The sequence below is a fragment of the Mytilus californianus genome, unplaced genomic scaffold, assembly GCF_021869535.1.
Source record: "Mytilus californianus isolate M0D057914Y unplaced genomic scaffold, xbMytCali1.0.p SCAF_2, whole genome shotgun sequence".
NCBI lineage: Eukaryota > Metazoa > Mollusca > Bivalvia > Mytilida > Mytilidae > Mytilus > Mytilus californianus.
Window position 1 is genome coordinate 65,255,529 of NW_026262668.1, and position 14,710 is coordinate 65,270,238.

A 14,710-nucleotide genomic window follows, 5' to 3' on the forward strand; every position below is an offset into this window, starting at 1 on the left:
TTGTAGCACAATGTATTATCCCAACCAGATGACCTGGCTAAAGGTCAACTATATTATGTCCAGCTTGTTGGAAAAGATAATTTCTATCTGCCATATTATGTCATGATTCAGGCACGTAATGCATATGGAAACGGACAGAATTCTACTGCAAGGATCATTTATTCAGCTGAAGGAAGTAAGTAACTATAAAGGATCATAAAGATGTTAATTGTATTCAGTACAGATGCACCTAACAATGTGAATCAAAAGTTTTGGGCGTATAATTTTAAATTGGTAGTTGTAATTTTTTTTTTTCAATATTTGTGTTGTTTTTATTTCGTATTACTGTGCTTATCCTAAAGGCTTTGACCTTTCACAATATGAATTGCTAAAATGTTATACCAAAATTGCAGTATGAATTCATCTCTATAAACTGATCAACTGGTAAAACAGTTTAGCTAATAGCTAGTGAAAGGTTGTTAGTATGAAGCAAGTGCAGTTTAATAAAAGATATATTTACAATCCTAACAGATTTGAATTCCACATCTGTCATTGTAATTATATAGATGTATTTTTATGGCATTGCCACAAAGTGGTCGGGGCCATACAGTTGTAACCGCCATTCTGTCATTCTGCAACAAACAGTTATACAGACTTTTTTCTAATTGCCTTCACATATTGAGCTGATTTTTAGTATGTGAGTCTACTATGATGAGTTATATATGGAGTTTACGTTTGGTTGCGCTCCCCTAATTGTTGAAATTACGGGCTTTGGACTTTGAAAACTTTGCTAAACAGTTATTTAGACTTTCATTCTCAAACTTCCAGTTCTAAAATAAATTGCTTCAAGCTTTTTTTGCCAGCAGGACAATCCTTCTGACACATCTAGTTATGGCCCCGCCACTAAGTGGTCAGGGTCATATAGTTTTAACCTCATCCATCATTCCTTCATTCTGTCATTCAGTCATTCCGCAACAAACAGTTATACCGACCTTTTTCTAAACACCTTCACATATTTAGCTGAATTTTAGCTCACCTGGCCCAAAGGGCCAAGTGAGCTTTTCTCATCACTTGGCGTCCGTCGTCCGTCGTCCGTCGTCCGTCGTCGTCGTTAACTTTTTACATTTTGAACTTCTTCTAGAGAACTACTGAATGGAATGAAACCAAACATGGCATGAATGTTCCTTATGAGGTGCTGACCAAGTGTTGTTACTTTGTAGCCGATCCATTATCCAAGATGGCCGCCAGGGGGGACTTAGTTCAACATAGGACCCTATGGGAAATACATACAAATGTCTTCTTTTAGAGAACCACTGAATGGAATAAAACCAAACATGGCATGAATGTTCCTTATGAGGTGCTGACCAAGTGTTGTTACTTTGAAGCTGATCCATAATCCAAGATTGCTGCCAGCGGGGGACTTAGTTTAACATAGGACCCTATGGGAAATATTTACAAATGTCTTCTTTTAGAGAACCACTGAATGGAATGAAACCAAACATGGCATGAATGTTCCTTATAAGGTGCTGACCAAGTGTTGTTACTTTGTAGCCGATCCATCATCCAAGATGGCCGCCAATGGAGGACTAAGTTTAACATAGGACCCTATGGGAAATATTTACAAATGTCTTCTTTTAGAGAACCACTGAATGGAATGAAACCAAACATGGCATGAATGTTCCTTATAAGGTGCTGACCAAGTGTTGTTACTTTGTAGCCAATCCATAGTCCAAGATGGCCGCCAATGGAGGACTAAGTTTAACATAGGACCCTAAGGGAAATACATACAAATGTCTTCTTTTAGAGAACCACTGAATGGAATGAAACCAAACATGGCATAAATGTTCCTTATGAGGTGCTGACCAAGTGTTGTTACTTTGTAGCCGATCCATCATCCAAGATGGCCGCCAGCGGGGGACTTAGTTTAACATAGGACCCTATTGGAAATACATACAAATGTCTTCTTTTAGAGAACCACTGAATGGAATGAAACCAAACATGGCATGAATGTTCCTTATGAGGTGCTGACCAAGTGTTGTTACTTTGAAGTCGATCCATTATCTAGCTGGGGGACTTATTTTAACATAGGACCCTATGGGAAATACATACAAATGTCTTGTTTTAGAGAACCCCAGAATGGAATGAAACCAAACATGGCATGAATGTTCCTTATGAGGTGCTGACCATATGTTGTTACTTTGAAGCCGATCCATCATCCAAGATGGCCGCCAGTGGGGGACTTAGTTTAACATAGGACCCTACGGGAAATACATACAAATGTCTTCTTTTAGAGAACCACTGAATGGAATGAAACTAAACATGGCATGAATGTTCATTATGAAGTGCTGACCAAGTGTTGTTACTTTGAAGGCGATCAATAATCCAAGCTGGCCGACAGTGGAGGACTTAGTTTAACATAGGACCCTATGGGAAATATTTACAAATGTCTTCTTTTAGAGAACCACTGAATGGAATGAAACCAAACATGGCATGAATGTTCCTTATGAGGTGCTGATGAAGTGTTGCTACTTTGTTGCCGATTTACTGTTCAAGATGGCCACCAGGATTTTTTTATTAAATTACAGGACCAATATTAAACCAAATTTGGCCTCACTCATTATTAGGGTATCTGTTATGATTTTAATCTATTTTTACATGATTTCCAAAACCAAAGTAGAATCAGGTGAGGGACACAGGCTCTTGAGAGCCTCTAGTTAGTATGTGCGTCTACTATGATGAGTTACAGATTGAGTTGATATTTGGTTCCGTCAATTTCCACAACAAACAGTTATACAGATGTTTTTCTAAACGCCTTCACATATTGAGCTGATTTTTTGTATGTGAGTCTACTATGATGAGTTACAGATTGAGTTGATGTTTGGTTCCGTCATTCCGCAACAAACAGTTATACAGATTTTTTTCTAAACGCCATCACATATTGATCTGACTTTTAGTATGTGATTCTACTATGATGAGTTTCAGATCGAGTTTATGCTTGGTTCTGCCCCACTGATTTTTGTCCAAATAAAGGGCTTTGGACTATGAAAATTTTGTGAAACAGTTATACAGACTTCCATTCTCAAATTTCCACTCCTAAAAATAGCCTCAAGATTTTTCTGCCAGCGGGGCAATTCGTGTTGTTCTAACACATCTAGTTTTATACATATATACATATTTTGTTATATATGTAATTAAATAATTCTTAATTGATAAACATTTCAAAGTGATTTCTATGTTTTGTTTTTGTAAGTAAATGTATGAGGGTCTGGATGAGGGGGTCTTCATTTCTGTATTCTTTTAATTTTTTAGGCCATTATTCTCTATTCCTTATATTTTAGAACCCCATTATTCTTTATTCGGTATTTGTTCGCCCTTTATTTTGTACTTTTTGTCCATCATTTTTTATTCTGCAAACCCCATCCATACCCTCATGTATTTTACTCAGGATATTTATTTGTACTTGTATCCTTTCTTTTCAGTGCCTATTCCAGCACCAAAGATTCAAGGATGTTCAGCTATTAATTCAACAGCTATGGATGTCTATTGGACACCTATTGAAAATACAAGACTGAATATAAAAGGCAAAATTGCAGGTTTTCAGGTTAGAATTCATGTTCTTTAGCAGTTCACTGAGTGATATGGCATTGGTCTGAAAAATATGAAATTATTCTTGTTTTATATCCTTATTCGTTACTTCATCTTCATTAACACAGAGATTTAATCTACTTTCATGAATTAGGGTATCAAAATATATAAATGTTTTACATTCCTATTAGAAATTAAAAATGTATCAGTACTATACATAATTATGGGGAGGATAAATTTTGTGGCTTAGCCCCTATTCTGCCCTGCAAATTTAACGAAAATAAGAAAAATTGGTCAAAGTCTTAAAATTGCAGGATTGAATGTTTACGATGTGGTTGCAATTACGCGAAGGTTGCAAATTTGGCTAGAAATTAAATTCGTAAGTCCAGAATAATGTGAAAAATTCTTCAATCATTTTCATAATAGCAGTTGCACAACTTCAACATGTGTACAATCTTTCTGTGAATTCATAGGGATCTTGATTGAAAACTATAGGAGAAGTTGAAAACTTGTACCACTTTCATAAATTTGCTGAAAAAAAGACTAAGTTCCCAAGTCCGAAAAATTGAGAAAAAAATCCTCAAACAATCCCATAAAAGCAGGTTCACAACTTCAACATAGGTGCAATCTTCTTGTGAAGTTTCAGGGATCTGGGTTGAAAACTGTAGTAGAAGTTGATAAGGTACCCAATTTTACCTGCCTGCCCACCCACTCACCTGCCCGAAATCCTCCCACCTTACATCACCATATCCAACCCGGCCAAAAATTGTATACTATTATTAAATCAATTTTCTCCAGTTCTGGATGATAGCTTTCTCAGCTGTGGTTTAACAATTTGACTGTAAAGTCTATAAAATAATATCATACAGAAAATGTACATGCATGTGCTATTTGCCACTGGACATTTAACATCATTACATCCATCCCTATACAGAGCATGTGGAGACTAAAGCAAGGATTCATCTAATGAACTTAAACTGCTTGCATATTGATGAAATGTAAATGATAATTTAATTTTGTGTAAAATGCATTAAATATGATAACCTATTTGGATTGATTAATTGCTGTTTGCTTAATGTCCAGTGAAAAATTTGCATAGACTATTGAAAGTGTTTTTGCAAGGCTTTTTTAATGTGTCTATATTTGCACCCGACATGGCTGATGGTCTGGATGTTGGGGTTCCTTATTTCTGTATTCTTTCATTTTTTGGGCATTTTTTTCTTTTCTTTAATATTTTATCCATTATTCTAGCTTCTTAATATTTTATCAGCCCCATTTTCTCTTTTCTACATTTTTGTGGCTTATTTTTCTCTCTTCCTTTTTTTTTGCCCATTTTCTGTGGTCTAGGTCCAATTTTTTCACTTCTCTGAACTCCATCCAGACCCTCATGGCTGAGTATTTTTACATTTTCTGCAGCCAAATCGTTGGCTCTTGCAGAAGAGACATGCTCACAGATGGAGAACCTAGGATCAATTTCTATACCCAGTGGCATCTTTTTTTATTACTTATATGAAATCAGGTTTTCTGAATGAAACATATCTTTTTCAGGTCAATTACTGGCTCAGACCATCTGGAGGGGAAATATTGCCAGTCTATAAACAGTTTATAAGATTCAGTACAAGGGATGGTATTGTTCCTACCCATGGAATTGTCATTGGAATAACACCAAATGCATTCTCTACATTTGATGTCCAAGTCTTCAACACAGCCGGACTTGGACCTAAATCAGACTCTTACCCTTGTGAAACTGCAAATTTAGGTAAGAACCAATGAAGCAAAAGATTGTAAATGAGGTACTGTGGATTCATTAACATTTAAGGGATCCCAATTTTCGTGGATTTTCGTGGGTACACTTGAACCAAGAATTTAAAGTTCAATGAAGTGCAACTTTTCTATAGGCCTGTACGAAGTCTAATACAAATCCACTAAAATTATATTTTTCTTCAATCCACAAAAATTAGTATCCACGAAGATAAATGAATCCACAGTATTTGAAATATGGCATAAATATTTAAATACTACAATCCTCATGGACAGACAATATTTTTATGCCCCTGCTGCAGGGGAGGGGGCATTAAGTGTTACCCTTGTCCATTTGTCTGTACATCCGTAACTACGTCCCAAAATTGGTTTCCGTTCTCTAACTTTAGTTTACCTCAACCCAGTGTTATGAAACTTATACACAATGCCTATTACCACAAAACACAGATCAAGTTTGAATTTGGGTGGCGTCACTTTTATCATTCTTGAGTTAAGTCCCTTTATAATGTTATATGCAAGTGGGGGCATCATCTCCATTATTTTTTTCTTTTATATTTGAGTCAGTATGGTTTATGTTTTATGTTTGATGGCTTCAGTACAGTTTTAAAATGTTTATGCAACTACTTAAGAACCATTCAACAAATTTTTTACATGTTTAGTGTCAGATGTTGTTTCTGATGACAAATTGACAAACAGTGCTGTTTAAGAGTTATGGTCCTTGATTGCTTTAACAATAAATGCGAGTAAAAAACCTAGTTTGCTGTCATTTTGAAAATCTTTATTATTTTAATGGGTTCCAAAATTTGATGTATTTTATTATTCTGGGACTCTCATATGTGCAGTCTAAAAAATCATTAGGTATATGAGGTTGATTATTAAGATATTATAATTTTAAATGTTTCAACATTTTTTTTTCCAGCTACTATTCTTTATCCAACAGAAGTAACAGTGCATCCTTTTGACTCAACCTCTGTTCAAATCACATGGAGAGGTGTACTCATAACAACCGATGAAGCTACAGTCATAGGATACAAGGTTAATCAGCTTGTATATAATGTGTATTTTAAGTTTTGTGTGATCTTCTGAAAGATGTTAAGATGCTTTGTGTAGGTGGTGGGGAAGTGTTGGATTGAGGACTTGAATTGTGTTGAAAATTTACCTTTTAGCTCAGCTTGGCCAAATAACTGATGTGAGCTTTATTGCCACCACTATCATTTGCAGTCCATCTCTCATAAACTTTTCTTAAAATCTTTGCTTGGCCAGTTGGACCAAACTAGGTCTCGCTCATTGATAAGTGCTTACAAGCCTTCAAGGACAACTGACATTACACTTTGCCTGCCTCATCCTTCTGGAGTTCTTTTTAGAGTTATACTGTATATGTACTTTATTTACAAATATTTATTTATTTATTATGCATTTATTTGTTTTATGAGGTGTTTCAGTTAATGTGTAACGACCAAAGCTTTTCCTCATCAGGTATCCCAAGCCTGCAAGATAAAAATTTGGTTTAAGACAAAAAAGTTTTAGCATCCGTATGCATCAATTACGATTGAGATCAAATTTCAGTGAATTAGCCAAATGATGTTTAATATATTATAAACCAATCTCTAGTTGTTTTTTATGAATGAATTGCATGGATTGACCCAAGGGAAATCAGCATAAATGACGTCATTGAACAATCGGTTCTAACTGATATGTAATAACATAAGCATTGTGACCTAGGAAATATAGGGGGAAATACACGAATTTGAAAGTCATCTCTATATATATATATATATAATTTTCTTTCCTTTATTGTAGATTTTCCTGTGGCCATCAAACGAAAATTTCAGATCAGCATTTGAATACATGGCTGATTTTACGCCAACAAAATATAAATTATCAAACTTAGAAGCTGGTGTGGTGTATTCTATCAGGATATCGGCTTTTAGTGATGCTGGAGATGGACAAAAATCTGCAACTGTTTATTTTGCTATAGGTACGGTATTTACAAATTAAATGCACAAAAATTAACAAGTAAACAAAATTGAAATTCTGCTTATTATTCAAAAGACAAATATCTGCCAGAAATACAGGCAAAATAACCACACCCAACATGCTTCAAAGGAAAATGGTGACTTTGTTCAGTCATTAGAGAAGATGGCTGTTAAACATCCAGTTTCAAATTAATTGCATATTCAGAATGAGAACATAATAATTTGATATGAATATAAACCCTGTTTGTACTAGGACGATAGGCTGAGTAGGATTTTAATGTGTAAGAGTCTGCAGGTAGACATGTCATTATACCCGGAAATATTATTCTGTCTCCTAGACAAAGGTCTTGCACCTAAATGCTGCATGCTAAGCAGTGAAGCAGCAAATATCAATTTTTAAGTCTGGTTTGACCCAACTGGGGTTCAAACTAAGACCCATGCACTTGAGGCGAGCACCATAAGAGAGGATTTTGATGATAAAAACACTGAAATATGCAGTCATGCTCCTTAAGTAATACCATAAATATACATCTCTATAAGTTTCCTCAAAGTGTAAATGACGGCTTTTAAGTCTTTATTTGGGGGGCCTCACCACTCCAACATCATTTTATACTTCAGTGATGCACGAGTAAATTTGACTTCTTATTTTGTAGAATATGAAATGTACACTTTATTTACATGTAGTTTTTTTTCTTTTTCATAGCTGGAGGTGCAACATTGATAGACCAGACAGTTACAGAGTTTTCCTACCTGGCAGCTTCATCAATCTCATCATCCATAATCTTAGTTCTACTGGCTTCCATTTTAGTGCTTATGTTGTCATAACAACACATTTGATCATTTAGAGACAGTTAAGACTATAAATGAATATTTGTACAATACTATAGGTTTATAAATGAATTTTAAACACATAATTGATATTTAAGAACCAGTGTCTCTTTTTACATAAAATCTTACATGTAAAATTACACACAAGTCACCGTTGGTTTTTCCGTTTGAATGGTTTTACACTAGTAATTTTTTGGGGCCCTTTATAGCTTGCTGTTCGGTGTGAGCCAATGCTCCGTGTTGAAGGCCGTACCTTGACCTATAATGGTTTACTTTTATAAATTGTAACTTGGATGGAGAGTTGTCTCATTGGCACTCATACCACATCTTCCTATATCTATGAACATTTCTTATAAAGTACAATAATTAATCACAAAATTTTTTTCTGAAAAGAGTTGCAGAAATGATGTTATTAAATATCGGCTTTCACATAAATTTTTATTTTCACCAAAATACCATGTTTATGTGTTTTTACCAAAGAGATTAATTTGTGAACTGTTACCATAGTAAGAGTTTATTTTATTAAGAATATAAAGATACAGAGGATCTTTAATGACTTATTTTGTTATGAATATTTGTTATGCAGTATTTTACACCTTATTATACCCTACGCAATGAGTTGCGGAGGGTATAATGTTTTTTGACCCGTCCGTCTGTCCGTCTGTCAGTACGTCAGTCCTGTTTCTTGTCATCGCAACTCCTCTCAAACCACACAACAGAATTTCACGAAACCTTTTTAGATAATAAGGACATACTAAGTAGTTGTGCATATCAACAGGAAATTACGATTCAATTTTTTTTCTAGGAGTTACGCCCCTTTGAACTTATTTGCTTCAATATACCTCTGCAACAGTTTGTCATCGCAACTCCTCTGAAACCACACAACAGAATTTCATGAAACTTTGTAGATAATAAGGACATACTAGGTAGATGTGCATATCGACAGGAAATTATGATTCAAATTGTCTAGGAGTTACGCCCCTTTGAACTTATTTGCTTCAATATACCTCTGCAACAGTTTGTCATCCCAACTCCTCGGAAACCACACAACAGAATTTCATGAAACTTTGTAGATAATAAGGACATACTAGGTAGATGTGCATATCGACAGGAAATTATGATTCAATTTTTTTTTCTAATACAATTATTTTTTCTTACAGTTATTTTATTTCTCCAGTGACAATGTGGGGAAGTGGGGTATGTGAGCCCGCTCACTAAGGTTCTTTAATTTTGATGTTATTTCGTATCTTTAGTGTATTATACTGTATGCATAACGTTTGTTTTTGATCTTTTAGAAAAATTTTGTAAACAAAATTTGAAATAGACAAGTGTTGAGTTCTCCTGTATTATTGATCTCAGTATCAAAGTTGTTTTTGTTTAATTTTACTTTATAAATTGAACTGCTAGAAATCCATTTACTATGTTAGATATAATGCAGAATATGTTTGTGACTTAGCTGGGATCACACCATAACTATTTCCATACTGATTATTTAGTTATATTTATTAGGAGACTGTACTATATGTTTTGATTTTTGTAGATGGAAATATGTAAAATTTACTAATTTTCACGATTTTAAAATGAAAGTGCTATATTTAATTTTAAAAACAAGTAGTTTAGTGTCTTGAAATTATATTTATGTTTTTAAATATTCCAGGAAATACTGAATTATTATGGAGATAATTTTTACTAACATAGGAAGATTTTTTATTCCAGTTTTATTTTATTTGGAAAGAAATCCAACAATTTGTGTATATATATATATATAATATATATATGTATACAAACAATTAATATACATTGCTTCAGAATACCTACCATAATTTCATTGTAAAAGTATCATACTATCATTATATTTGCAATATTTTTACAATAAAATTATTTATTATCAACTTTTTTATTTGTTAAGATGAAGTGATGTCACAGACTCATGCCCCCTTAAATAAAGGAGCAAACATGGAATAAATGTGTAAATAAAGATATGGTGTCCACCATTTATAAATACAGAATTGTGAGAGAAAAAAAACATAGAAAAGACAAGCATTCTGAGAGTATTGCATGGCAATACATAGTCCCCTACCGGTTAAAAAAATCATTGTACTGGAACAAAATGCTAACTTGATCTATAACTTGTCATTGTGGAAAACTGATTATTTGTCTGAATTTTCTACGTCCAACGACCACATCTCTGCCAAATAATCATCCAAAGCAAACAAAATTAGAACTTGATCTGTTACTTTTCATGGTAAAACTATATATCAAGTATCAAATCAATATCTTCAGGGATAACAAAAAAAAAAAAAAGAGTAAGAGTGAATAACTGATTATTTGCCTGAATTTTCTAAGCCTGAGGACCATAACACTGCAAAATAATCCTCCGAACCAAACAAAATTTCAACTCGATCTGTAACTTGTCATTGTAAAACTATCAACCAAATATCAAATCTATATCTTCAAGCATGATGAACCAAAATGCGGAAAACTGATTACAGGTACTTGCCTGAATTTTCAAAGTCCAAAGACCAATACTCTGCACAAAATTTTCAGACCCAAACAATATTCAAACTTGATCTGTTCATGATATAACTATGTACCAAATATCATTTCATTATCTTCACTCACGAAGAAAAAAAGTGTGGAAAACTGATTTGCTGAACTGACAGATGGACAGACATACGGACGGACAAAGTGCTACCTAATGTCCCCTTTGACTTTGTCGGTAGGGGACTAAAAAGAAATTTGGAAAGGATCTATGCTACTAAATATGATAAAATAATGTATTCATGATCTCAACCGCATTTATTTGGACCCTAATTGACATCAAAAATTAAAAATAAATGTGGATAGTGTCCACATGTGGACACAGATGATGCCCCCGCTTGCATATCATATAGTTCTAAAGGGACATAACGGTAGAACGGTTAAAGTGACGCTACCCAAATTTGAACTTGATCTGAGTTTGGTGGTAATAAGCATTGTGTATAAGTTTCATAACATTTGGTTGAGGCAAACTTAAGTTCGAGAACGAAAACTAAAAATTTTGCAATTTTTCCATTTATAAAGGGGCATAACTCTAAAACTGTTAAAGTGACGCCACCAAAATTCAAACTTGATCTTTGTTTTGTGGTAATAAGCATTGTGTATAAGTTTCATAACATTTGGTTGAGGCAAACTCAAGTTAGAGAACGGGAACCAATTTTGGGACGTACGGACGTACAAACAAGGGTAAAACTAAATGCCCCCACCGCTACTGCGGGGGCATAAAAATCAGGTAACAATTTCACCAGAAATGCGCAAAAGCATGTAATTTGAAAAGTTGATTTATTAAAAAGGCAGAGGGGTGCATTTTTTTGCTTTGGAGGGCAGAAGGGCAGGGGTAAGGACACCAAGGGTGGGCCACCCTTCTATTTTGGGCAGGCGGGAAACTTCAGAAATTATTGCATACATTTACCATTGCGACTTTTTGAAGAATGGAAACCCAATTAGAGATCAGTTATTGCGATTTCAGGAAAATCTGCATACAGAATCTGTATCTGTATTACAGTTATATGTATCAGATATCAGAATGGAAGTTCTTATAATTGTGATACTCACCCAGTCGCATTACCAGCATTGATAAAAATTGAATTTACAGTACTTATTTTCTACAAATTTTGTAAACATTCAGTTTCTCTTTAACTTAATTGGTTAAGAAATGACAATTCTGTTGATTGACACAGGCTGTTTTAAGCGCCAAGAGAATATTGAGCCTGTCATTTAAGATGTTGGTTTGTAATGTTATTCGTCCTACATTAAATAAATGAAATGCATGGACTTATCCAATTAAAGGTGTTGATTCTCAGAAACTTGTTTCATGCAATAGTCAAGGACCCCACCATCTTTCTTTTTAAAGAGGCCTTTTACCAACACGTGAAACAAGTGCCTGAGAAACGAGACCTGTAATTAGATAAGTCCATGCATTTCCTTTACTTCTTGGCTTTGAAATATAATTCCTCTTGTTTTAATTTTTTCGTAATAATCCAGATCTGTTTTGTGTCGAAAACAATGTTTAAATCTGCACAACTGACATTAATAATTAATTTTTTTTTTATCTACCAAATCATTTAACAACTACTATGACAAAGTTTAATTAACTAATTGGAAACCAATAAATAAACGTTCTATTATCTCATTTATTTTTCACATGCTCCACAATTCTGTGTTGATTGTTTATCAAGGTCACAATCAGTAAACTTCAAATAAAAAAACACTAAAGTTAATTAGCAGCCAAAGTTTTCGCTCAACAATTTAATGATTGAAATATTTTTTGTAGATTACGGATTCATAATAAATATAAACTGTTGACACAGAGATATGTCTCGCCTGTCAGCATAAAATTTTAGAAAAAGACAATTTGATGAACAGCAACATTGCTTATTAATTCAAAGTCACTGGACCATGACCTAGGGGGCAGGGCCTCAAAATAGTCGTTAAACTGATATATACTGATAGTAATGCAACTTCATACAAAATATCATTGATCTATTACAAGTAGATCCTATCAAACTAACTTAAGCAGAAAACTTAACATTGAAAATTGCTAATTAATTTTAGACCACTGGACCATGTCCTAGGGGGCAGGCCTCAAAATAGTTGTCAAACTGATATGTACGATAATGCAACTTTATATTAAATATCAATGATCTATCACAAGTAGTTTCTATCAAATTAACTTAAGTAGAAAACTCAATTGCAGCAATCCCTATGTTTCGCTTTCCGTGACTTTGGTCGCAGGCGAGACAATAAAAAACATACACAGAGAACTGAGTTTAGTATATATGCATGCATTGGGTCAATAGTTTCCTTAACGTTATAATCATCTTAAAACTCGTTTCATATGACTATGCTGACCTTTTACAATATGCAAGGAATCTGTCAAAAGAGGTATCAATTTGGCATGGCATATATACCTTTGATTGGCATACTATGTTTTACATTGTCATTTCACAGCCCTTTATAGCTTACTATGCAGCATGGGTTTTGCTCATTGTTGAAGGGGCATATGCTGACCTATAGTTGTTAACTTCTACGTCATTTGGTCTCTGTTGGGAGATTTATCTCATTGGCAATTATACCACATCTTCTTATTTTTATATTAATACGCTGTAACATGTATAAAATAAAGAAAATTATATATTACTTGATTTTATTACCAGTCAATAAATATTCTCCTTTAACAAATAGCAAATATTTCACAAATAAATACTCAATAAAAGCATTTCCGTTTTCAAATAATCATCTTAATAAATGTCAATATTCTGTTCAAAGTCTTGTAACTTTACAATGTATTTCATATAACATGCTTTTTTAAAAGTTCAAAAAGTATACATAATCATAACATAGTTTTTGTATCCACGTTGAACTACAAATAATTACAATGAATGTTTAATTTTAATCACTATTTTCCTCATCTGAATTGTATAGGACTAATTCTCAAGCCAATGCAGTCTTTACCAATTTCTGTCACCTAAAAATAAAACCATGAGAAAATCAAATTAGAACTTCTAAAAATATTTAATTTGCAATCTTATTTGGCTATAACAAGATATTCACAATGAAATTAAATTTCTGCTTGAAAAAATGGCAGAATCTATAACTAGAGGCTCTAAAGAGCCTGTGTCGCTCACCTTGGTCTATGTGCATATTAAACAAAGGACACAGATGGATTCATGACAAAATTGTGTTTTGGTGATGGTGATGTGTTTGTAGATCTTACTTTACTGAACATTCTTGCTGCTTACAATTATCTCTATCTATAATGAACTTGGCCCAGTAGTTACAGTGGAAAATATTTTGTAAAAATTTACAAAAATTTACAAAATTTATGAAAATTGTAAAAAATTGACTATAAAGGGCAATAACTCCTTAAGGGGTCAATTGACAATTTTGGCTTGTTGACTTATTTGTAGATCTTACTTTGCTGTACATTATTGCTGTTTACAGTTTATCTATATCTATAATAATATTCAAGATAATAACCAAAAGCTGCAAAATTTTCTTAAAATTACCAATTCAGGATACCATGTCAGATTTGCTCTAAATGCTTTGGTTTCAGAGATATAAGCCAAAATCTACATTTTACCCCTATGATCTATTTTTTGCCATGGCGGCCATCTTGGTTGGTTGGCCGGGTCACCGGACACATTTTTTAAACTAGATACCCCAATGATGATTGTGGCCAAGTTTGGTTTAATTTGGCCAAGTAGTTTCAGAGGAGAAGATTTTTGTGATGAGAAAAGCTCACTTAGCCCTTTGGGCCAGGTGAGCTAAAAATTGACATTTGTTTTACCCAAATGCATGATTTGTAAAAACCTTGGATAATTTACAGCTATATCAGACAACTCCATAAAATATTTGCGCTGCATCTTTCTGTTTCCCTCTTACAATCTTTTCTGATTCAACAATTTCTCATGGAAATCCATTTAGGTCCATCAAAAATATATTTTAAATACCATTTTCTATTTTACCCAAATTCTATGCCACTCTTTAAAGCTAAAACAACTAACTTGGTCATACAGCTAGTGGCTACTAAAGCACATACT

General features: G+C 33.8%; 2 protein-coding genes and 1 long non-coding RNA gene across 7 annotated transcripts in view; 1 reads left to right on the forward strand and 2 right to left on the reverse strand.

The window, feature by feature from the left end:
* Positions 1–10,021, forward strand: part of LOC127730241 (contactin-3-like) — a 63,044-nt gene extending 53,023 nt beyond the window's left edge. For 2 of the 3 annotated variants that reach the window (XM_052238537.1, XM_052238538.1), the window contains exons 21-26: positions 7–175; positions 3,459–3,580; positions 5,113–5,323; positions 6,245–6,360; positions 7,126–7,303; positions 8,005–10,021. In XM_052238537.1, coding sequence (XP_052094497.1) covers positions 7–175; positions 3,459–3,580; positions 5,113–5,323; positions 6,245–6,360; positions 7,126–7,303; positions 8,005–8,126 — 918 coding nt within the window. In that variant the 3' untranslated portion in view covers positions 8,127–10,021. The remainder of the gene's footprint in view (positions 1–6; positions 176–3,458; positions 3,581–5,112; positions 5,324–6,244; positions 6,361–7,125; positions 7,304–8,004) is intronic. The other variant, XR_007995004.1, reaches the window with a different exon arrangement.
* Positions 1–14,710, reverse strand: part of LOC127730258 (uncharacterized) — a 346,186-nt gene that overhangs the window by 204,395 nt on the left and 127,081 nt on the right. The gene's annotated exons all lie outside the window — the stretch shown is intronic.
* LOC127730243 (coatomer subunit alpha-like) overlaps positions 13,298–14,710 on the reverse strand; it is a 38,155-nt gene continuing 36,742 nt past the window's right edge. For both annotated transcript variants that reach the window (XM_052238540.1, XM_052238539.1), the window contains one exon: positions 13,298–13,635. In XM_052238540.1, the coding sequence (XP_052094500.1) occupies positions 13,576–13,635 (60 nt within the window). In that variant the 3' untranslated portion in view covers positions 13,298–13,575. The remainder of the gene's footprint in view (positions 13,636–14,710) is intronic.